Genomic DNA, 25428 nt, shown 5'->3' with positions numbered 1-25428 from the left:
GTAGAACTGGAATTAAAGGAAGAGAGTAATTTACCTCTCTCTTGTGGGAGAAGCATAATGAGGCTCTATCCATCATGTCAGAAAGCCAGTTTCCAGGAGGAATAAAGGGAACACACAGAGAGAAGAGAATCCAGGTGACACTCCAGTGCCTGATAAGGCTCAGACCTGACCCCACTCTGAAAGAGTATACAAAATATCCTAATATTGTTCCGGCAAATTCCCCTCTTGAACTAAATTTGTTCTACTTGGGTTTTTATCATTTGAAACTAAAAAAGCTCTAACAAAGGGTAGGGAAAGTAGGGGATATGTTCTCTTGGAAATGTAATGCTCACTGTTTTGCAGTACTAGATGATTATCCAGACGTCTGCAATCTGAGGGTGAGGAAAGACTGTCCCTTAAGTCATGTTAAAGGTGTGTTCCCAACAGAGTGGACTGAATATGAAAGAAGACGACAATGGAACACTAAGGCCGAGGGAAGATGAGAAAAGTCTCAACCTACCTAAAATAGGAAAAACATCTAGAAAAGGGAGGCAAAGAGAGTCTATGGATTAAAATCGTTGGACAGTATAGAAAGAAACTGTTACCCAAAAGTGATGCCTGCTGAAAACAGATGGGAAAAGGACAGTCTAGCAATAGCAAAGCTAATATTCTCTAAAGAGTAACCAGACCCTGGGCCTGAGTGGAAGTTAAAAGCAAGATAGTCCTGTCCAGCAAAAAACAAAACATTGACTTTTCGTATATGTTGGACATTGTGTGATTTGCTTTACATTTATGACCTTATTAAATGACCCCCTAAGAAAGTTTCGCTCATGCCCGTCTCTGAAACTCTAGCACAGTCACAGCTGGCACTCCCACAGTCGAAAGCGAGGAAACCAAACGTGGATCATATCATGTGGTTCCCACCTGGCAGACCCTATGACTGGGTATGCCTCAGCAGGCAAATCTCAGAGTCCTCCAAAGCCTCGGAGACTGCAAGCTGTGCAGGTGACACAAGAATGACACGGCCACCTTTCCATGTTTGGAGTAAATTTTTAATAACCAGTTTCTTGGTTACAACTTCATCTATATAAATCCCCTTATTCTAGGATCTACACAGTCAAACCTAATATTTCACAGCACATTTCAAAAACAGTACATTTTTTTACACTAAAAAAATAAAATAAAATAAAAGCCTGGTTACCACCAAGGTGTATTGTCCATGAATTGAAAGGCTTTCCTATTTAAGTAGCAGGTACATGTGTAAATAGGGCAGGCAGCAACAGAACAGCAATACTGGAGAACGCTTTCTTTGTAGTAAATGCCCTTGAGTATGAGATGTGACAATGAAGCAATAAGGCCAATTCTATAAAGCAAAAATGGATACTGATCTCCTTATTTTGTAGCCATACCTTATGGTATGTTTATAACGTATTTCTTTCACATGTTAAAACAGTATCTACTAAAGATGGGCTTAATTTTGGTAAAGTGAACTGAAAAAAGTTATATGTTAATGCAACATTTGTTGTAAAGATTCCAGAAACGCAGGAGTCAAAAATTCAAATTATGATTCCCACAGTAACTGTAACTCTGGTATACAACATACATAATGGAAGAAATGTTATCAACATATACCATAGTAGAAAATACTCAGTAAGCAGAAACAAGCTGAGTTATGCTTGCTGTGGGAATCATCATTTTCAACTAGCTGGGAATATATAAAAATCGAAACCGTAAATGCATGCATTATTTTTTGCAGTTAATTCTAATTTTTCTTGATCCAATTTAATCAGCTTTGTATCCAAACTACATTTTCCCTTCATAAACTGCAAATGAATGTCTTTCGTAATTTTAAAATCCACATCATTTGATTTCTTTTTCTCACACAGGCTGCCTTTTGCAGGATGGCATCATTACACCCTGTCCCTCCCTGAAATGTCAGGACACATCTGCTGGGATTCATTTATCTACATTCCTTTTCTCTCTGAAGGACACCATGAGGAAGGAGAAAAAGAACAGCAAAGAGAACAAGAATCACATTGAGTAGCTTAGAAAGGTACATAAGTGCAACAGAAACAGGGACACTGTCACCATTAACTTCCCCTATGGTATCCTCCTGAGCTGACACAAGAACAATGCCACCATATATTTACAATTTCCAAAGTGTTTAGTCAAAATATTATCTCATCTGATTCTCACCACAACACTGTGAGAAAGGCAAAACCAAAACACCTTTCTGTTGTTCAGCTTTTGTGACTCAAGTAGAATATATTTAAAGATTTGTTTTTATGTTACCGTCTAAAGTGTAGGCCATTTAATTGCAGTGACAATATTTCCTAAATATACTCATCTACCACATGCAGAGGATTTAGTTATTATGAAGGCAGAGTATGGTCTATGTAAAAAGATTATGGTCATAAGTGACACATTTAACATATTTTAAGCTTTTGGCTTTAACTATATTCTGAAGATTCAACAATGAAACAGAGGAATAACTGCCCTTTGAAATTCTGCTGAGGCAAAATTTATCCTGAATATTTTATCCAGTATTACTTTTCCCAGTTTGGTTTTAACTAAGAAGGGCACCTTCTGTAACCTCTGAAGATGAATCCTATTACTTTCTAGCAGTCTTTATCCATCAGAGTATGTTTCATTATATTCAAACTAAATTACTTTGGCTCAAGAACAATCATAGTTCCTTTACCACCCTAAATAGCTCCGCCTCCCCATGGTGTCTATGACCTTGGATGAGTGTCTGGAGGGGTAACATGGTCAATCTGTGTGTGTCTCAGGGCTACTGTGATCAGTCTATTCAATTGCAAGCTTATTTTCCCTTCTTTTCACCTACAGAAAGATTCTTCACATAATCAGACAAAATTTTCCTTCCTCATTTATATAAGACACCAATAAAAAGATCAATTAAAATAAAGATTCAGAACTGGCAAAAAGCCTCAATATCATTTGTTCTAACTAGGGAGATAACAGTCAATCCTTTGCCTGTGAAAAGTATGATAATCTTGCATGCAATTAAAAGGTAGTATTTTAAGTGCAAAAGGAAAAACAAATCTTAAGGAATATTTTAGGAGGTTTTCTTGTGGAGGAAGAGTTGTCTTCTTAATGTTACCTACAATCATAAACAAAATTATAAAACAGATCTTTGCACTGAATAAAGATGGACACATAAGTTCTTGCATAAAACAGGTAAGACACTTGAAGGTATCCCCCCAGACATAAATGCTGAACTTTTAGGCTTTTCCTCTACTCATATGCAAAAGTTTGAAAAGAAAAAACAATATCGGGTCATAGCACAGTCTCAATATTATTTCCAAGCTAAAATGTCAGTGATGGGGATATGAGCTCTTGCATCTTATCAGAGACCAGAAAAAGGCCTTACTGCCTTATAGGATACATCAGCCAGACATGAAGGCTAGGCCATAAGCATACATTTTCTTCACAGGTCCATCCACTTTATGGGATTTTTCTCAGGGAAAGCATAGATACAGACAGTGGGCAAGGTTTACCTTAAACAGAATGAAATAAAGTCCTTGTTGGCTCTCTCTTTCAAGGCAGAAAATGAAGAGGAGGTGACCAATTCTAGAAGATCACAGAACGCTTACAAATGAAAAATAATGGGGTATGTTTCTCTTGAGCAGTCAATAAGTGAAATTATCAAAGGTCTAAAATTTCCCAAATAAACTGACAACATACAAGGTCCTGGAGACTGTCAGTGCCATAGATCAAAAAACCAATTTTTCATCTTTGCTTTTAATTAAAGTTGCAGGATTCCATGAGTGAACAGCAGTAAAATATTAATACATTAAAGAATAAACCAAAGGAAAATGTTTGGTACAATGTAAGTGGTCAAGACTGTCAACCACTGGTTCACAGTGGTCAACAATAGAAGACTGTGAAATGAGTTAAATATTCATACAGTGGATACTATGCAGTTATTCACAATGTATTTTTGAGAGGGAAAAGGTTGATAATATATTGTAAGATGAAAAAAGATATTACAAAATAGTATATTCCATATGATCTCCATATTGGGAAAAAAATATGTGCATAAGTCGAAAGATTGGGAGGATATACAGAAAATAATTAACCGAAGTTACCTCTGTTAGTGAGAATTTAATGTCTTCACAATTTTTTCTTTTCCAAATGAAAAGGGGATAAGGGGAAATTACTATTTTCAAAAACAATCAATGTATTCTGATCCCTTTGTTCCATTTGCTTTTATAATACACAAAATACAAAACTGGAATATATTTAGTGCCATCACGCAATTGCATTAACAATTATTTTTCTTTAAGTTATAAAATTAATAGTTGATTCAAATTTAGTTTCCTTATACTTATTTCCAATTCACACGAGAAATACATTTCTAAAAATATATAATGACATAAATTATTATCCAAGGTTGCAGTCTTCCATGCTTTCTTCACTCATCATCAAATCTAAAAAATGAACTTCATATGCTTAATTCCGTAAGTTTTGAAGAAAACCATGATAATAAGTGCCCATAATCCCAGAATAAAGCCCCCAGGAGGATGCCAGTCTTTCAGCTTTGGTTTCTGCAAAACAAGAATAACATGATAAATTTTATAACAGGTAAATAATTCAGCAATCAATAAAGCAAATATTGATGAAAAAGAGAAATTTCACTGGCTGTGTTTGAAGGGGGACTAGTTTAGTCAAATTAAGTATATTGGGATAGCAACAATGGTAAAGACTTCACACAGGGTAAATATCCCACTGGGTAAACTGGCTCCTAAGAAAGATCAGTTTCAGCTTATATTTTGTTTCTTCAAAGAGTCCTTCCCTGATTACCTAATCATACCATCTATCCTCACTCAAGTTATTCAGTAGCCTAACAGTCTTTCTCACTTTGGATTTATGTATTCATTAATTTGTCAGTTTTATCTATCTCTGTTAGACTGTAGTTCCATGAGGGTCATCTTATTATATTTCCAGCACCAACCTGCCACGGTGCTTGCCATTCAAGAGGCATTCGCATATCATACTGAGTAAATCAGTGGAAGAACAAACACTACCCAACTCCATCAGATATTCAACACACACTTGTTTGACGGCCAGTGCCTTGGGTCATGTTTTTCCCTTGAGGTAGAATGCTCCTTAACCTATTCATTGTGCCTATTCAAAACTCACTAAGTCAAATGCCTCCTCCAGACTCTCCCACCTGATATGTTATTTTCTTTGAGTTCCTATAGTACCTGAACTAAAACTCCTTCTACTGTTACTCCTATTCACTATCACATTTATCTTTATCATTTATCTCCCTGTATACTCCCTAGGATCAAAGTCCATCGAAGTCCATTTTTTATCCTCCTTCTCTATTCCCCATCCCCCAACTGTCACGTATGCTTTTCTGTCCAGCAAGAAAAGTCTTCCTCATTTAGTTGTCATTTCAACAGCTACATTACAGCCTTGTAATTGGAAGTTTGTGACAATGACTCTTTTCTACTTACTGAATTACTGGCCAAGACTGTAACAACAGTTATGATATTAGAATTATATTTTAGACCATCGGGGAGAGAAATGGTAAGCTAAAATTGGCTTTAGTCATCATGTATCATGTCCACCAATTCAAAATTAACTTTTCAAACTAAAAGGAGAGAAAGCTACCTCAATATTTTAACTTGGATCATAATGCTAGAGTTTTCAGAGCTTTTAATCAGATGCTTAATATAAACTGACCTACCAATGTTTAAAGTGGTTACCTTCCATCTTCATTCCTATGCTTACCCTCAACCTCTACCAGTCCATCCAGAAAACTCCCCCAAAATTTATCGCAAAATATTAAATCCAATTTTCCTCATGTTATTTTCCAGTTAAGAGTCTGCAGTGGATTCCACTCAACATGTGTGATGACAATCGCAAAAGGTCCTTGCCCTCTAGTATCTTACAAGATGGTAAGTTCGGGGGTTCTCAAACCATTTCTAATGGCAAAACTCTTCGAAGTTACAGTGCTTTCTGTGCAATACTGTGACAAATCTTAATGTCAGTAGAAAATCTAGAATATTTAATAAAAAGCAAAGCTATATTAAAGATAAGCTCTATAAATATCACAAGCATGTGTCAATGAAAAAATAAGTGAGTGAACTAAACAAGATCACTGCTCAGTTTTTGTCCATTTACTTTCTACTAGTCAAACAATTTGTAATTCACACAAAAGGGTTGAAAACATTTAAGATCTAAAACTACTTTTCCACATACCAGGAAAAGATTACCATTATTCATTATTAGTGGAAGCACACTTTTATACAATCTATAGATATTCCCTGAAAGCCCAGTTTAAAAGCACTGACCTAGTTTGAGAGATAAGATACTGATTTTCCCTAACAACTAGGGGTCCCTGATTTATATGGCATTTAAAAACACTCACACTTAGGTTACTACTGTAGAAAAGTTAAATACATATTGTCAAAATCTGGCACCAATGTAAACTCTTAACTAAGGAGAACAGGCTATAGACAATTGTTCCATAAATCCAATTAATGAACTTCAGTGCTAAAAGAGTTAAGAAGGCATTTAAACCAACTCATGTTTTTCAAAAAATGGTGAACATCATTTGAGCTCTACATTCATTAGAGATTATAGTAATAATAATCAAGTAGTTAATAGCAAATCTTTTTTTTTTCTTAATTATACTTCAAGTTCTAGGGTACATGTGCACAACATGCAGGTTTGTTACATATGTATACTTGTGCCATGTTGGTGTGCTGCACCCATCAACTCGTCAGCACCCATCAACTCGTCATTTACATCAGGTATAACTGCCAATGCAATCCCTCCCCGCTCTACCCTCCCCATAAGAGGCCCTGGTGTGTAATGTTCCCCTTCCCGAGTCCAAGTGATCTCATTGTTCAGTTCCCACCTATGAGTGAAAACATGCGGTGTTTGGTTTTCTGTTCTTGTGATAGTTTGCTGAGAATGATGGTTTCCAGCTGCATCCATGTCCCTACAAAGGACACAGACTCATCCATTTTCATGGCTGCATAGTATTCCATGGTGTATATGTGCCACATTTTCTTAATCCAATCTGTCACTGATGGACATTTGGGTTGACTCCAAGTCTTTGCTATTGTGAATAGTGCCACAATGAACATAGATGTGCATGTGTCTTTATAGCAGCATGATTTATAATCCTTTGGGTATATACCCAGTAATGGGATGGCTGCATCATATGGTACTTCTAGAACCTTGAGGAATTGCCATACTGTTTTCTATAATGGTTGAACTAGTTTACAATCCCATCAACAGTGTAAAAGTGTTCCTATTTCTCCACATCCTCTCCAGCACCTGTTGTTTCCTGACTTTTTAATGATCGCCATTCTAACTGGTGTGAGATGGTATCTTATTGTGGTTTTGATTTGCATTTCTCTGATGGCCAGTGATGACAAGCATTTTTTCATGTGTCTGTTGGCTGTATGCATGTCTTCTTTTGAGAAATGTCTGTTCATATCCCTTGCCCACTTTTTGATGGGGTTGTTTTTTTCTTGTAAATTTGTTTGAGTTCTTTGTAGGTTCTGGATATTAGCCCTTTGTCAGATGAGTAGATTGCAAAAATTTTCTCCCGTTCTGTAGGTTGCCTGTTCACTCTGATGGTAGTTTCTTTTGCTGTGCAGAAGCTCTTTAGTTTAATTAGATCCCATTTGTCAATTTTGGCTTTAATTCTGCAGCTGTAATAACTCCAGTGACTTTCCAGTGAGATGGATTTCTTGAGGTTGTAATTTTACTATTAAATCTTAAACTTAGCAGCCAGAAACAGTTGCCAGAGATAAGACAACTATGGGAAAAAAAGCATCTTTGAAAGTAACTATCATTTTTCCAAAGATTCAACAACTAGCCCTGGCAGCTGTTTTGACCCATTATTCCACAGGCTGGCTTGGAGAATTCTGGAGGCACTTCATTCTGGTCTTTCAACCTCCTTGACAGGTATGTGTTTCATATCTAGACCACTGATGGACAGGGTAGGAACAAAGAGAAAATCAAAGCGCTATTTCTCCAACAGCAAACTTTAAAAGTAATAATGGAGGACTAAGAATTATATGTAATTTCTCCAAAATTATAATGGAATGGTAAACTTATTCACATAGTAACACTGCACAAGCTACCAAAAGCAGCAAATCTTGGCCTTTCAAAACTGCTCTTTACAGTTGCTATGTTTTTTTAATGTTTATTCAATACCTTTTTTTGATTAATAAAAATGGAAAATGCATTATGAACTAAATGCACTTTAGACTCAGCTTAAGATGGTATCTGAATAGAATCCCCTATTCTATTCTATAATAGAATCCCCAGTCTCTCCCACCTTCTCACAACAATCCATACAAAGGCACAGAAAAAGACAACAGCACATCCTACCAAAATTCAGTTAACCTCTGATGAGAAATCTCTAGCAGTTTCACTATCTGAAAGTCTCAGAAACCAGCACTAGAAAAAAGTAATGGTAGTCTCAGTTTTCTGTTTGGTAGATACCATGCAAAGGCTTGCTTTACTCTGTGAAACACAATACTTCTGCCAGCTGAGTAAGGGACTTTAGCTCACTCCCTTTTTCCACCTGCTGTTTAACAGACACAGTGCTTATGCAGTAGAAAGATGGCTTTATGAGGCAGCCAGAGTTGTGTAACTCATTCCCAGTTCCCAGTGGCACACCTCTTTATATGTCCATGTAAATATAATTCCCAGCAAACAGTATGACAAAAGGATAGAGGGGCAGTGACAATGGTTCACTGCTTCTTGGAAGGCTTAGTATCACAGGAAAAGCTCTGCAGAGACCAGAAAAGGCAGGGAAAACCCTGTTAGTAGTACACGTTTTAAAAATGTGTTTTTTTCCATATACTTTAACTTTTTTAAAGTGCCCCCAAAAACAAGCTTAAGTGGCTTGGTAGCAGATGATCCTAGTTTAATTCAGCAAAGCCACATTTAGACTGGTCTAAGAACCGGTCACTTGGAACCATATAACAACCTATTCCTCAGGTACAGATTTGAGAAGGCATTTAAACCTAAGTGGATAGTGAAAACCATCCACACACTCTGTTGGCAAATACCAACAGTGTCCAAATAAAAAGGAAAAACCGAGGTGGGCTCTATGAGGAAAAATACTCCCAAACATGAGAAATAAATTATAACCTGAAGATGCATGCAGAGAAGATCTCTCTGAGAAAAATTTAATAATGAACCACAAATTAATTTTAGACAATTTTTGTCTGGCATAGATTTGAATAAAGATTCACAACCAACCAAAAATGAAAGAACAATATAAAGAGAAAAAGAATACACGACAGAAAGACAACAAGCTGAAATGAAGGGAGCTGGATGACACAATTTTGTAACAGCAAAATTAAAATCCACATTTACAAGGAACATGGTATTCTAAGCACATCTTCAAGTCCTTCATTCATCCAATTGTATGTTAGATTGATAGCAAACATGGCCCTAATTATTCATACTTGGATGTGTTCATACCCTCTGCAATGTGACTTTATAGAAGTTGTCATCAAGAGGTAGAATCTGTATCCCTACCCTTTGAATCAGCAGGTCTTATGACTTCTTTTGGCCAACAAAATGCAAAACAAGTAACAGTGTCACAACTCCGAGTTAGCCTCAAGAGTCTTGGCTTGCTTCTGCTCTCTCTCAGACCTCTTCCACCACCAGGAAAAAAGCCTAAGCTTCTAGAGGATGAAACATCAGCTACAGAAGAGCTGAGCTTCCTTCCAGCTAATAACCGGCCAACTATAAGGGCAAAATCATCTAACTAATCCAGAGTTGACCACACCACAGACTCATGATGGAGCCTGAGAACAGAACTGCCCAACTAAACTCATACTAAATTGCCAGCCCGCAGCATTGTGAGCTAAATAATGACTGATGTTTTAAATTACTAAGTTTGGAGTGGTTCATAATACATCAAAAGTTATGAAATACATCCACAGTGGTGACAATTAACGTGAAGAAAAGAAAAACCCTGATCCTTTATCACCATAACAAATTAGAAAAAGTTCCCATCTCCATACTTGTAGCTTTAGGTTTTTCTAACAATGGCATAAGAACAGCATGACAGGCAGCAAATCAAGCCCTCAGTTTAGTGGAGATGCAGTGCTACTCTCCTCTAGCTCTCCTTTATGTGTTTTCCTGGAAAGAAAGAAACTCCAACTGCCACCATGCCAGGAATTGCTTTCAAGGAAAGACGGTGATGCAGGGGAATCTAGAAACTAACTCATCTAGCTTCCTTTTAGCCTTCTTCCAACTGAAGTCTAGATTTGAAGTTTGGTTCCTCTTCTTTTTAAAGTTACCAATTAGAGGTAATCACATATTACCCCCGTGCTGGGAAATGCACACTACCCAAGATCTTTATGTACCTTTTTCCATGATAAATGTGCAAGGCAGTTAATGTAATCTAGAAAATTAAGGATGATTTGTTTTCAATTATGATTTGGGTTTTAACTGAAAGATGACCACAGTTTTTCCTTAATCGTGATTTTAACTTTCCTGTGATAAGAACACCCACTGTTAACATTATTAGTTAACATTACTCTGGAATTTCTAGCCAATCCAGGCATAACATGCAGGAAGGGAACTCATAGATATTATCATTAGATATCAAAAAGCTCCATAAAATCAATTCTTACAATTATTGAGAATAAAGGGTTCGGATTTCATATAAATATTTTTTAAAATATCTTTCAAGTATGTCAGCAAATATGAGTCAGAACATAAAAAAAAAATTTCATTCACAATAACAATAAAAAACAAAATAACCATGAATACCCATAACATGAGATGTAAGGTAAACACTCTACACTACTCTACAGAGAGGGGTAAACAGTCAGAAATATTAAAAAAAAAAAAAAAAAAAAAAAAAAAAAAACGCTAAACAATAATGTGATTCTGATGCAAAAGTAGAAAGATGAATAAAGCAGAATAGAAACTAGGCAATCAGTCCAGTATCCCAGGATTTAGTATATTATAAAAGGGCTATCACAAATCAGTGGGAAAGGGAATAGTAGTCCTACTGGCGCTGTAACTGTAACAATGGATTAGCATTTGGAAACAAAATCAGTTTTGTTCCTAACCCAACACTGTAAACAAAAACACACTTTACATGGTTCAGAATTAAATATAAAAATAGAGAAGAAAAAAAAAGATAAAATGTAGGAGCATCTGTATGATAAAGGTATTAATAAGCCTAAAAACAATGAGTGAAAATAAAGAGAAGGTGGAGGAATTTTTTTTTTTTTTTTTGAGACAGGGTTTTTGTCACACAGGCTGGTGTGCAGTGGCATGATCTCAGCTCACTGCAGACTTCTCAACCTCCCAAGTTCAAGTGATCCGCCAGCCTCAGCGCCCCCAAGTAGCTGGAACTACAGGTGTGTGCCACCATGCCTGGCTAATTTTTGTATTTTTGGCAGAGACAGGGTTTCGCCATGTTGACCTGGCTGGTCTCAAACTCCTGAGCTCAAGCAATCCTCCATCCACCTTGGCCTCCAAAAGTATTAGGATTACCGAGGTGAACTACCACGCCTGGTTGTAAAGGATTTTTAGAAGAGTTTTTTGAAAGATCTGTATTTCAAAATATATAGAAACCAAATTAATAGGCACATAAATGGAAACTATGACAGAAAAGGGGATAAATCCAATACATAAGGGTCTCCCCCAAATCAGTAAGACACAAGGGTATATCAATAAATGGAACAGGGAAATATTTTCACAAAATTACAAATGGCTAACACTTGAAAAAAATCATTTTTCTTCATCATAAACACAATATATTAAGTATTTCCTCCTCTTCTTACAATTAAACTAGTAAATGTTAATAAGGACAGTCAACTTTTCTGGAAAATAACCCGTTAACATGTTTAGAGGTCTTTAAAATTCATTTATTCCAATTCCTAGGATCTGTAACACTTCTAGGATCTATATTAAGGAATTCAGAAATGCTCACAAAGGTTTTGCACAAAGGCTTTCTTCTCAATGGCTACATAACAAAAAACAGGAAGGAATCTATAGTCATATAATACAGGAAACATTGTACATCCACATATTAATCAATAAAAATATTTTCAAGTAACTTTAATGATTTAGAGATGCTTATACTAAATTAATAAAATGGAAATGATGCAAATTGAATCTGAAATACAATGTTTTTCTATAACAATATGCAAAGAAGGGAAATATATTAAAGTCTTAGTGTTTTCCTGGGGGAAGCAGGGGTACAGTTGGTTTTAAATCTCTTCTCTATACTTACCTAAGCTTTTGAAAATGTTTTCTATAATGAGTATGTCTTACTTTAGTTATTTTGGGGAGAAATCGGATTATGCAGCAAAAATTTGTATTGAAGGAATCCACCTAGAAGAATCTTCATATACTCTTTTCCAAATTAGGAGAAGCACTGCAGCAACACTGTTTATTACTGATATCCAACTTTATGAAAAAGTAACCTGAATAGCATAACAGCAACATAATGTAATAAAGTGCCTTTTCAGTATGTGTTTAATGATATTGTTGCCATATGACAACACTGCTATTTTTAAAACAACTATATGTAACCTTTTAGACATTTTACAATGATTTTACTTAAAATCAAGTGACAAAATTGGTATAATTATTGCATTTGGCAGTATAGTTGCATTTGAGGTAAGTTCATATTAAAGTATATCTTGTAATTTCATTTGTGTCCATTAGAGCTTCTTAAAAAAATGACTGATTTTATGTAGTTATTCTAGTGACTGCCATTAAATGCACTCCTCTTTTTTTAAACTTTCACAATAAGTTACAATACAAAGGTAAAAAGCGTACATAAAACACGGCAATATGTTATAAGCAAACACTTAAAAGCTTAAGGGCTACCCTCTTATTGAAACGCCTAATATTTCAAATTTAAAAGAGAGGTAGCTAAGCAACACTGTACTTCCAATTGCAAATAGTATTTTGTTTCCCCCTCCATGTTGCTAGGAGAACATTACCACATAACTTTGAAAATAGTTAAGAGAGCACAGATCTAAGTATTAAAATTATGTTAAAAAAAAAAAAAAAACTTAGGATTTTGAAAACTGTACACACTTATTGGGAAGCAAATGGAAAATTTCCAAGGTTTCAATGAGATTCTTAAAGTATAATGAGCATATCAGTTCAGTTAAATTGTATTTTAAGGAAAGAAAGTATAAAACAATCTACTAAGGTTATAGTTATAATTATTTCAGAAAATAGCTGTGTTCAACTATTTAATTAGTGGTAGTAGTTTATTAATATTTCCAGTCTATATCCTTTATATAAAATACAATTTGTATTTTTCAAATTATATTAATAGTATAAGTCAAACTGGTAGGCAGAATGTAAGACAGCTTCTAAGATACCCTCAACCTGGGATACATGCCCTATATAATACCCGTCCTTTGAGTCTGGACAACACCTGTGAATATGATGGACTATCACTCCTATGATTAGGCTGAATTATATGGCATATGAGGGATTCTGAGGATATAATTAAGGTCCCTAATCAGTTGATTCTCAGTTAATAAAAAAGGAGATTATCCAGAGCATAAGGAGAGAGGTGGGAAATAAGGCACTGAAATAATCAGATGAGCCCTTTAAAAGGAGGTCTAGGTATCAGAGACTGAAGTTGGAAAGACAGATATATTCGAAGTAGCCAAGATGCTTTCCTGTTGGCCTCCCTGAATCAAGCGGCCAGGTTGTACAGTGCAGTACAGACATGGAATGGCTGACAGCCTTTACAACTGACTGACACCCTCAGTCCTACAAGCACAAAGAACTGAATTCTTTTAATTAGTAGGCTTGGAAGAGAACCCTCAGCCTCAAATAAGATGACAGTCCTGGTTGACACCTTGATTAAAATTTTGTGAGACCCTGAGCAGAGGAACTAGCTAAGCTATGCCTGGACTCCACTCATGGAAAGTGCGAGATAATAATGGTTTTAAGTCACTAAGTTTGTTAAACACCAATAAAACTAATTCACAAACAAATCTGCCAAACCTGGATGAATAAACAATACACGAACAAGACATGAAACTATTTATTACATCTGATACTAAAAAAGTATTCAAGAAATCTACTTGCATTGTTGGCAGAGTTCCTTGGGTGGAATAACACAGTTATGACATTAACTTTATGTTTTAAAAAAATAGAAGTAAAGAAAAATAGCTGAATTCTTCCTAGTCTTCCATACCTATTTAATATTCTCTAAGACCTACCTCAAATTTCACTTAATTTCAGATTAAGTCTATTCTCATACCCCAGTAAGAATTAATTTCTTCTTTTCAGGGCACTGGTGATATTTGGTTTATTATCTCACATGACGGATTAATGATGGATTAAATTAAATGTTAATATATGGGTGTGAGTCTACAACATTTTGATCTGTGAGTGATACCTATTTTTGAACCTGATCAGGCCCTCACAAGCTCTGGATACAACAGGCCAATTTGTCTTAGTTGTGTATTATTTTCCTCTTGAAGAGAAGAAATATAAAATATTCAAATACAAACATCATCTATTTAATGCCAATTCATTAATGTTCTTGGTTTTAGGATTTAAGGAAAAATTAAGAATTGTAGTGATCACTTGTATAATCTACTTTAGGATTCCATAGTGAGAAGTCATAAGTTAAAAAATATTCTTTTGGCCAGGTGCGGTGGCTCACACCTGCAATCCCAGCACTTTGGGACGCCGAGGCGGGTGAATCACGAGGTCAAGAGATCGAGACCATCCCAGTCAACATGGTAAACCCCATCTCTACTAAAAATACAAAAATTAGCTGGGCATGGTGGCGTACACCTGTAGTCCCAGCTACTCGGGAGGGTGAGTCAGGAGAATCACTTGAACCCAGGAGGCGGAGGCTGCAGTGAGCTGAGATGGTGCCACTGCACTCCAGCCTGGCGACAGAGTGAGAATCCATCTCAAGCACAAAAAAAAAATTCTTTTAAAATCATGTAAAAAATAGAATTCCAATGGAGGAGGTTAAAAGACTTTCCAGTTGGGCAAAGTAACTACAGTTGGTGAAAACATTCAAAGTTGGCAGCAAGACCTGTTGTGGTATTCCATTCAGTGGATCTCATTTCAATGTATTACTTCATTGTGCAATTAATGAAATCCAAGGATCTCCACAGGAGAGGCATCCACTGAAGGGGCATCCAGGCTTAGTTTCCTAGTAACCACTCCTAATTTTTTGGATTCTATTATATTTCTAGAGGCAACATCCTCCAATATTGTGAGTGGCATGCTTTCAAACTGAAGATTATGGATGAAATTAAATTTGCAAGTCCACTGACCTTAAAATAGTGATATTATACTGGATTATTTAGGTGAGCCCAATAGTATCACAAATGTTCTTCAGTGTGGTAGAGGGAGGCAGAATAGGGAGAACAAGAGCAATGACAATATAGCTTTTACATTCAAATGTCCAAGAGCTCTTTCTTATACAAAGAAACTTTTTTGTTTGTTTGTTTTATACCATCCTAGTCTTCTTTAGTATATAAAATAAGGGTCAGATGGCAATGACATTCTACCTTTAATTTACTTTGAAGAAAGTAACTCTCATCCTAGGATTCAACATTGAGGGTGAAAGAGGGAAGGAAGCAAGAAACCAAAGTAAAGTCCAGTTGTTTGTGTAAATGCCCTTCAATTTGGATCTTTCTGATGTTTTCTCATAATTAGATTCAGGTCATGCATTTTGTTTGTTTATCAGAAATATTTTGTAAGTAATACTGAGTCCTAATTGTGTCACATTATGATCAGTTTGTTCCATTATTGGTGATGTTGGCTATGGTGGCATCCTTCAAGTTATAATACAATAAAATTACTATTTTTACTCTTTATAATTGGTAAGTAATTTATGGGACAATAAAGATTTTCTTTTCTACTCAAAAAATGTAAAATAATTTGAAATTCAAAGTAAATGAATATATTTTTTAGTTCTTAACCAAGAAAAATAACCCATAGTCCCCTCAAATAAATAATAAAGCTTCATTTATCAACCGTGTCTGTCAGTGTCTGTTTAGGGGTAATCAGAGTTATGCTTCCACCTATGACGGATTAAATGCTAAGGAATTATCTGCCCATCTTGAACAATTAGAACGTCAGACAAAAGGTAATGAACAATGGTTTTCAGACATCGGACAATTTGTACCAGTTTTCTGATCCCTGAGAAAAAGGAAACAAATGAGTCCTTTAATTGCCCCATGCTCATTGCCTGTAGGCAGTTTCCAAACTACAGCACAAGGAAAGAGATCCAAACACAGCCTGGCAGTCTTGCTGAGTGGAAGAGACACAAATTAGAATTCAGGGAGGTTTAGGTGGTTAGAATTTGCAGGATAAAAGAGGAGGGAGCTGCACAGAAAGAAATACACACAGGAGCTCCAGAGATCTGCAGAGGAATATACTTGCATTTTTGGCAGAGTTCTAATCTATGCATGCATGACAAGAAACTACCTATAGCTGGTAGAAGGGAAAAAATATCAAAAGGCCAAACAATTCCCAAAGCTCCTTCAGAGTTGGGAATTGTTCATGTACACACTTAAAGAAATGGACAGACCTTGTAAGATACAAAAACATCAGGTCACAGCTTACAGTGAAGCTAAATCAGGATAGTGGGGCTATCTTAAAAAAAAAAAAAAAAAAAAAAGACTGCTCTGGATCTGTCGGTAACAACTTAAAAGCAATTCTTAAAGTGATCAAACTTACCCTCAAACAAAATTCATCACTCACTATATAAATAAAGCAAAAATCTAAAGTCCAGCAGCTAATAGCAACAAAAAAACTAAAAATATCTAGCATCCAACTTAAAAATCCAGGCATGCAAAGAAGAGATATATGACATACAGCCACGAGGAAAAACAATTACTAGAAAAAGACTCATAAATAAAAAATGAAAAAGATGATGATTTCAATGGACAGGGATCTGAAAGCAGATATTTTAAATCAAATGTAAAGAAAAACATGAACATATGAGGAATATTTAAATAAGAATATTTAAATAAGACCCATATAAGATCTTGAGATAAAAAAATATGAAATTTCATTTCATATGAAATGAAAAATACATTGGATGGAATTAACAGCAGATAATACACTGGAAAAGAAACATCAGAGAACAAATAAAATAGCAATAGAAATTATTCAAAATGAAGCACAGAAGAGAAAGGGCAGGGAAAAAAATAAACAGAGCCTAAATAAGCTATGGCAAATATCAAGCCGGGTAACATTTGCCTAATTGGAGTCCCAAGTAGGAAGGGAGAAAAATATCTAAAACAAATAATGACACAGGATTTTCTCGCCCCTTCACCAGACTCGCAACAGAGGCACCCTGTTTACTCGGCCACCATGCTCAACCCCTTGTGGGAGGGAGCATGTGAGCAAGCAAGTGTGGGATCTGACTGGCCATTCCGGGCACTGGCAGGAGAAAGCTCCATGCAAGGCCCACAGTAGCACCCAGGTGAGGGTGCCCATGACCCTGAAGCCCCAGAGTGGGTGTTACAGTGTTCTCTTAGTTCTGCCTCTGTAGACAGCGGTGTGTTAGCAGCTCAGCTGGCCCCTTGCCTCAGTGCATGGAGCAACGGGGCGACTGTCCTCTACCAGCAAGGGTAAAAGGCTGGTGTCAGAGCCTTTCTAGGTACCCACGCTTGGTGGGTCCTGAGCTCTTGTCTGGTGTCCAAGAAGAATGAGGTCGTGTAGACAACTGAAGGATGGTGAGGTGGAGAATTTTACTGAGCAATGAAAACAGCTCTCAGCGGAGAAGGGAGCTGGAGAGGGGACAGAAAGCGCACGTCACCTTCCCTGAAGTCAGGTTATCTCTTCCTGAAGTTCAATCATATCCCTCGAAGTCCAGCCATCTCCCTCATTATCAACTGAGTCTGGGATCTTTATAAGCACAGGATGGGGGTGGGGCAGGCCGTAGGTAGTTTTGGAAAAGGCAACATTTGATTGGTAAAAGGGCATTATTCAGAAAGAACCAACTGGAAGAGAGTAGGCAAACCTTGGGCCATGGGTTTCAGGCTGTTTGCTTTTTTTGGCCTGAAGGTGGAGTTTCACTAGGCACCCATCCCTGTCTGCCTAGAATTTCTCTATCTCCTGCCTCTATCAATAATAGCTGAAATTTTTCCAAATTTCATGAAAACTAGAAACTATCAGATCCCTAAAGCTCAACACCAAGCAGAAGAAACACAGAGAAAACCACACAAAGGGATAGCATAATCAAAATACTGGCAATAACAGAGAATATCTTTAAAACAGTCAGAGAAAAAGGGATTTGTTCTTACAGAGCAGCGTTCAGTAAACTACAATACACACGCCGGACATCTGTTTTTATTACTAAAGTTTCGATGGAACACAGTCATACCCTTTCATTTACACATTATCTGTTGGGACTTTCACACTATACCAAAAATTGAGTAGCTGTAACAAACACCATTGTGACCCACAAGCCTAAAATATTTACTATTTGACCCTTTAAGAAAAAGTTTGTAGTTCCTTGCTACGGAGAAACAAAAATAAGAATGACTGAAGGTCGGCTGTCAGAAACCATGAAGGGTAGAAAACAATAGAAAGACATCTTTAAAGTGCTGAAAGAAAAACTAAAAATCTGAATCTTGAAGTACAGGGAAAATGTACCACGTTAAAAATCCAAAAAGTACATTAAAACTATATTTTACGTGATATCAAAAGAAAACCACTAACACACCAAAAATGAATAATGCTTGTTTCCAGTTATACAGATATTCCTAAACGGGCAAACAGTTAACGGGAAAAGTTTTAAAATTATTGTAACAGGATTTTGTTACTTTGCTACTTAAAAGGTAAATTCCAACTCCTTGTTTTTAGGCAGAATTTCTTTAACTTCTTTAATATGGATCTCTCAAGAGAATCATCACATTCTTTCAAATGTAAAAGGAGGACTGGCATCCTCCTTCTGAGATACATAGGCTAAAGAACAAATCGTTAAGCCTCCCACTGTGCTTAAATGAAATCACTCTTGGGAGAAAATAGTTAATTTCAGTCAAATTAATTTTTTGGAACACTATTTGCTTGTATTGAAAAAGATCATAACATTCCTTATAAAATAAATTATCTAAAGTTTGAAAAAGTATTTTTAACAAAAGTAATCACTTTTAGTCATGGCAGTCATATAAATGTTTAACATATTTGTACAACAAAAGTGAATCTCATAATTACTTTTCCCGTACTCTACTTATAATGATCCTTCCCATGGATAAAGGCCCTCTATGTGGTTTAATCAATGACAATACCCTGAAACAGTCCTTTTCTGCTTCTATATACTAATTGAAGACAGCATGCTAATGTTTATAGTTTATTATAATAATTACTTGATAATTTTAGTTATTCTAGACACAGCTATTTAGCATGAGGAAAATGTTTAGCATCTACATATCAATATATAATTTATACATCTCTCTAAGGCAATGTAACAGATTGAATAACACTACTCTTTATAGTAGATATTATTTCACAAGACTAAGATATCTACTGGCATATTTTAAACTAGAAACACCTTAATTAATCAAAACTAGGTAACATGGATACTATTCTGTCTTCACTAAGTATTAATAGCCTTGGATATAGAACTGGTAAATAAAAAAGATACACAAAATCAAATAATTAAATACACTGATTAGGCACTGATAAATATATATGAATGCAGATTAAAGTAAAACAGTCTTTTAAAGGAAAATATGTGTTTAAGAATGATCAGAAATTATAATCTGAGATAACTGACATAATAATATGCAAGTTACCCACCAAACATGACTGGTGTGACAAAATGAAAGTTAACCCTGAATGTTAAAAATCTACAACTAAAGATATTGATTCCTTTAATATAAAATGTGACTTTTCTGACATGCATATACCAGTTTTAAAGTGAATGATAATCTTAACTCTTATTAGGAAGCACATTAAGGTGATTTCAGGTCAACTTAGATGGCAGATTAGATAACTCCTAGTTACATTATTTCGATCAGTTGCAAGTCAGTATCTAAACTACTGCCAAGAATATAGCATGAGGCTGAAGGGAACTGTGTTTTAATTTGTCTCTATCCAGTCAGTTTCTGTATCTATATGAGAAGAGATCCCCCGGGGCTTTAATTTCTTTTTTTCCAGTGATACTTCTGGTAATGTTTTTGGTGGATCCCTGGATTTCAGTGATGTTAAGATAGGCATATAATAACAAATTGATAAAAGGAACAATGTATTTTCCTGTTTTCTTTTATCAATTTGTTATTATATGTCTATCTTTTTCTTTCCTTTAACTAAGATGTTAACTTACCTTATTACATTGTAAGTCAAAACCATCCCACTAGAAAAACAGAATGCGCTGGGCATGAGTAATTTCATTTATTTTCTTCACTGTATAATGCACCATTTTTTCCTTGTATAGTTTCTCTACCTTAAAAGCAGGTACAAATATATAGCTAGCGAACCAAGAAGCTCCACTTTTCCATTTCCTGGAGCTGAGAATGGCCCATTTTCTCACAGTACTGCTTACCTCAACTTCTGGAAAGTCAGTATTTATTAAAAACCAACAATCCTCCAGCAAACCATTCATATGCCCCTAATACTATGGTTTACACTTCACCCTTAAAACAAATACAGTTAGAAAACCTAATAATATATCAGATGCTATGTGATACATTTTGGCATAACGGACAACAGGAAAAGAAGACATTCTTCATATTTGGCACATTTATAAAATTACAATGAATTTTAAAGGATCAAAACTCAATTTAGAATAGTCATTATGCTTCTATCATGTCTTATTAAAATCAAAATCTATTATAAAGCATATTTAATGTCTTTAATATTTATAAACAAATTTTTAAAGAAAAAGAAAAAATTATTATATATTGTTTGTGAAGAAGCACCAAAAACTTTTTTGAAAGCCTCTTTATTAGTAACTAAGTTGATGAAGATGTAATAGAAAGGGAGTAAAGTTAATTACTACCAAGTATCTTAATATTCAAAGCAATACAAAGGGTCAAATGTCTAATATTCATTGGGGACGTTTGCGTTCTAAATGTGATGAACTCTGAATTACTTTGACTTGTGAAGATGTGTATCTGTCTAGTTGTTTTTAATTACTAATTGTTTTAGCTGTATGTAGCTAATTCTCAAGTATTCAAGGTCCACTCATAAGTTAATGCTTATCAAGGCTCTTTGACACTCACTTTTTTCACCACTTTGGACATTCCACTATGAGCTGCCCACAGTAGTGGGGAAGAGATTAAAAAAACAGTACAGGCAATCTTCAACCAGTGAATGAGTTATATTCCAAACATTCTCCTTATCATCAGTTTTATGGAAATTAAAAATGATTTTATTGAAAATCATGTTATGAATGGTGGCTAGATTATCCAGATAGTTCACAAATGCCTATTAAATTCTGACGGCCACTGTACCATTTAAACTACAGGGAACCTCAGAATAGGTGACCACATAGCAGAAACTTTCTCTTTTCAAGTGAGCCATCCACAGGTAAAATTTTAAACAAGCAAAGCTAATCTTTAGCACTCTCCCCTATCATTTTTTGAACCCACATCTCTTCATATCTCTACATGTCTTAAACCCTCTTTGGGAAGTCAAGTGCAGCTGGGGTGAAGAAAGCAACTGCAAACAGAATTGAGAAGGTAACTCTCTTTAGGCCAGTATCTAAATAAATGATACTCATTTGCTGAAGAATTCTGAACTAAATCTGTTGATACTTATTCTTCCAAAATACATTTTCAATTAATAAGAACATGAATTACACCTGTTGATACCTCCTTCATCAAAATTTTCTGGAGACAAAGCCTTCGTGAAAAAATGTTCATAAGGAGGAAGTATACCACAGTAGTAAAGAAGATAAATTTTGGAGTCAAACACACCTAGAATCAAATTCTGGCTATCCCACTTATGAGATGGAAGACCTTAGGCAAATTATTTAAACTATTCTGAACCTCAGTTAATTCATGTATAAAATGGGAACAATTTCATCAACGGTACTAGTTATTTTCGGATGATCATTATCATTATCAACTGTAAAATATGTTTTGCACCTATTTACAGTTGTACAACAAAAACGAAAAGAAACAGATGTTTCCTCAAGTATTCTCAGTTTAAAAATCTTTATAAATTTGGTGAAAACAGGTATCTGTTTCTGCTTGGGAATACTTACCACTAGTGACACAATTTCCATTTCCATTATAGAAATTTCACATATCAGAAAAGGGATGTAATGACAAATTTGTAGGTGGACCAAACATTTTCAAACTTAAAGTTGATGATAATTATTAAAATGTTGATTGTCATTCTCAAACGGCTTTACCCTTGCATTTATCCTTGAGAAGTGACATTTTTGGAAGTGGCTGTAATAAGTTATAATATGAAAGTTGATGTTAATTTATATTAATTTAAAAACATATCTGATATTAAGAGATTAGTCCATGACCTTCAAAAAGTTTAGTTTTCATTACTTGCCTCATCACTTGAATAAAAATAAATGAAAAATGTATTATTTTTCACTAGACATCAATTTTAAAGTTGCTATGGTTAGGGAAAGCTCTACATGATTTTAAAGCAATACAAGTCAGTCCTGAGGCAGACAGAGTGCTAGGGATTCAGCATCCTTTTGATGAGTTTCCAGATATTGATAATTCAATAGGCACATTTTTTAAAAGAAGGTGGCAGAGATTTCTACTTGATAGACATTTCAGTCAACCTTTAGTAAAGTTTAGCTGTAATGGGGTAGGTATTACTGTAACGGAAAAACACTAAAATGCCAAAATTGCAACAGTGGAACAACATGAAGAGTCATGACAAACAAAAACAGAAGAATTGAAAAATTACTGCAATCCATGTCACATAATGTAAGGAGCTAGAATTACACAGCCTGGGACAACATTTCAAAATGCAGAAAAGTGAAAAGAGATTCTCAACTATACATATTTTGAAATATCCCAATTACAAGAGTAAGAGGCTAATTATACAAATAAAATGTTTGTCTGTTGGCAGAGACTGCAAATAATTCAAATTACCTGTATTGGTCCTCAACCTGAGGTGGTACTGTGTTCCACAGGTAGGGAAGAGTTCAGAAAAGGTGTGGTCATTTTTTTTTTTTTTTTTTTTTTTTTTTTAGCATCACAATGACTAAGCAGTGCTACTGGCAACCAGTAGTTAGAAGGACAAGGGATGCCAAACATCCTGCAACGCACAGATCAGTCCTGCACAGTGAAAGAACTGTCCCATCCAAATACCTAGAATACTCCCACAGAGCAACAATGGACACACCAGGATACTGTACGAACTGGTTACACTGGAAAAAATGATCTCTAGGACTAAAAAGGAGTAACAAAGAACAGATGAAACAAGACTCTGCAAGATAATCTTCTATGTTTTAAGCAAGAGCCTGGCAGGAGACCCCAGTATTTCTCTCTAAGAAACAATCTGTAATGGATACATAGCTCTAATCTTTTGTGCAGCTTATCTTAAAAAAAGAGAATAGTAAGGTGATACTGTACCACCATCATGTACCGTGTGCAGAGGGCCATTAAAAATAGAAATCTTGCAATCTACTAATCTTATCAAAATATTAAAGGATTTGTAGGAGGCCTTATAACTGAAATAGGGGGAACCAGAGAAAGCCTAGAAGATGGTTAAGAACACAGTGGGGAAAACAACAGATATTTCTCCACAAAGATAAGGTATTCACTGATATATAACATTTGATTAAGTTAAAGTTTTTTAAAGCGTACACGGGTTTATGACTTTGTTTACACGGAGCCTCTGCCTTAGTGGAGGGACCTAAATTTATGAAGATAAAATTGACTCATAATGGTGACTCCCAGAATTGAATCTCTCACACATCTTAAACCCCAGGCAAGCATCTACCAAAAGGTTTCTAATCAAGCTGTTTAAATGTGTGTGTGTGCGCGCGTGTGCGCTTGCTTAATATAAGAAGCTGAGATAGTAAAGATAAATTTAGTGTCACAAATAGAAATAATAATCATCAGGACCAAGAACAGAGAGACTCCTGGGAGGTTTAAATTCAGTACTTAGTTTACTGAGTTCACACCATGCCTCTGATGCTTTCATGTAAATATGATTACAGTCGAGTAATCATATTTACAGTCGAGTCATCATACTTACCATCACACATTTTCATTAAATAATTGTTTCATAGTTATAACTATGTAACTTTTCAGACATAAAATATTGATAACATATCTTTTCTTATATTAACATAACTTTTACTACTGAAACTAATAGTTGCTTCATTACCCCGTTCACTTAATTTTCTATGTCACTCTAACTAAATCTACTCAACTTTAAAACTTCTTTTAACATGGTCAGACACATTAGATAATTTGTCACCATTCCACCGACTGCAGACACCCATCTTGGAGTCCTTCATTGTCTTGCTCCAATTTGTACTCTTTACTCTTCAAACTTCTACACAATTGTCACCTCAGAACGCACTTCACCATAAATGGGAATTTCACTAGCATCTCACCATGATGGCACAATCTCTTGTGCCTTGGATGATTTTCCCTCAGGATTTTTGGTTTGCTCTTTCATTTAAATGGATCATATCTCAAGTAGCTTCTTCACAAAGGATGAATAAGAAAAATTATCTATTGAGACTTGGAATGTCTTTCCTATTTTATGATACTTACACCATAATTTGGAAATGAACAGAACCTTAAGTTGGAAATTATTTTCTCACATAATTTTGAAGACACCACTCCACTGCTTTCCGGTTTGACCGGTATCTTCCGGGAGGAATTCCTCGATCTTCTGCTAATAAAATATAAGCCTAAATTCCAGTGTTCTGAAAGCTAAACAGGAAGAAGACACTTGGGAGGAAGACAAGAGGGTGTTTCTTTTTGGACCCAACCTCTGAGGTCCCTGGTACCTATCTTCCCAGGGTTCTGCAGTATAAATCGCCTAGTTCTTACAGGACTCCAGCGTGATGGAAGTTAGGGCTGAGCTTTTCCACTCTGCTAAATGTCAGAGGGTAAAGCATAAAAATGTCTTCAACCTGTCATGCTTAACTAGTTTATAAACATACTCGCAAATGTTGGTACCAATTACCACAGTGTCCTCAATTTATGCCTATTTATACTCCCCTCCAGTAGTATTACTGCCTCAGGCATCACTGAGTATTACTACTTTTCATATATTTGCTTGAAGTTAAAAAAAAATGAAACTTTCTGATAAAAATAAACAATTCTAACATCATTAATGAATATCAACATGTTTTATCAGTTTATTATCCTCTACTATTTCAACTTTTGAGGCATGTCTGTGTGAGTTCTTTACGTAAGTTCATTAGGCTGTTCAGTTTTTTTCTTGCCATTCTGTAAGAGTTCTTTATAATACGAAGATGTTAATTCCACGAGGAAAATATTTTTCCACTTTGATATCTGT

At 35.5% G+C, this 25428-nt stretch overlaps 1 protein-coding gene across 1 annotated transcript in view; it reads right to left on the bottom strand.

Annotated features, from left to right (window-relative positions):
* Positions 1 to 1009: 1009 nt before the first annotated feature.
* Positions 1010 to 25428, bottom strand: part of PIGK (phosphatidylinositol glycan anchor biosynthesis class K) — a 131456-nt gene continuing 107037 nt past the window's right edge. Inside the window, exon 11 of the mRNA XM_007978242.3 lies at positions 1010 to 4547. Within this exon, the coding sequence (XP_007976433.3) occupies positions 4431 to 4547 (117 nt within the window). The 3' untranslated portion in view covers positions 1010 to 4430. The remainder of the gene's footprint in view (positions 4548 to 25428) is intronic.

The sequence above is a fragment of the Chlorocebus sabaeus genome, chromosome 20 (assembly GCF_047675955.1).
Source record: "Chlorocebus sabaeus isolate Y175 chromosome 20, mChlSab1.0.hap1, whole genome shotgun sequence".
NCBI lineage: Eukaryota > Metazoa > Chordata > Mammalia > Primates > Cercopithecidae > Chlorocebus > Chlorocebus sabaeus.
Note: the sequence above shows the minus strand (reverse complement) of the source record. Positions and strands in the feature narration are given on the sequence as shown.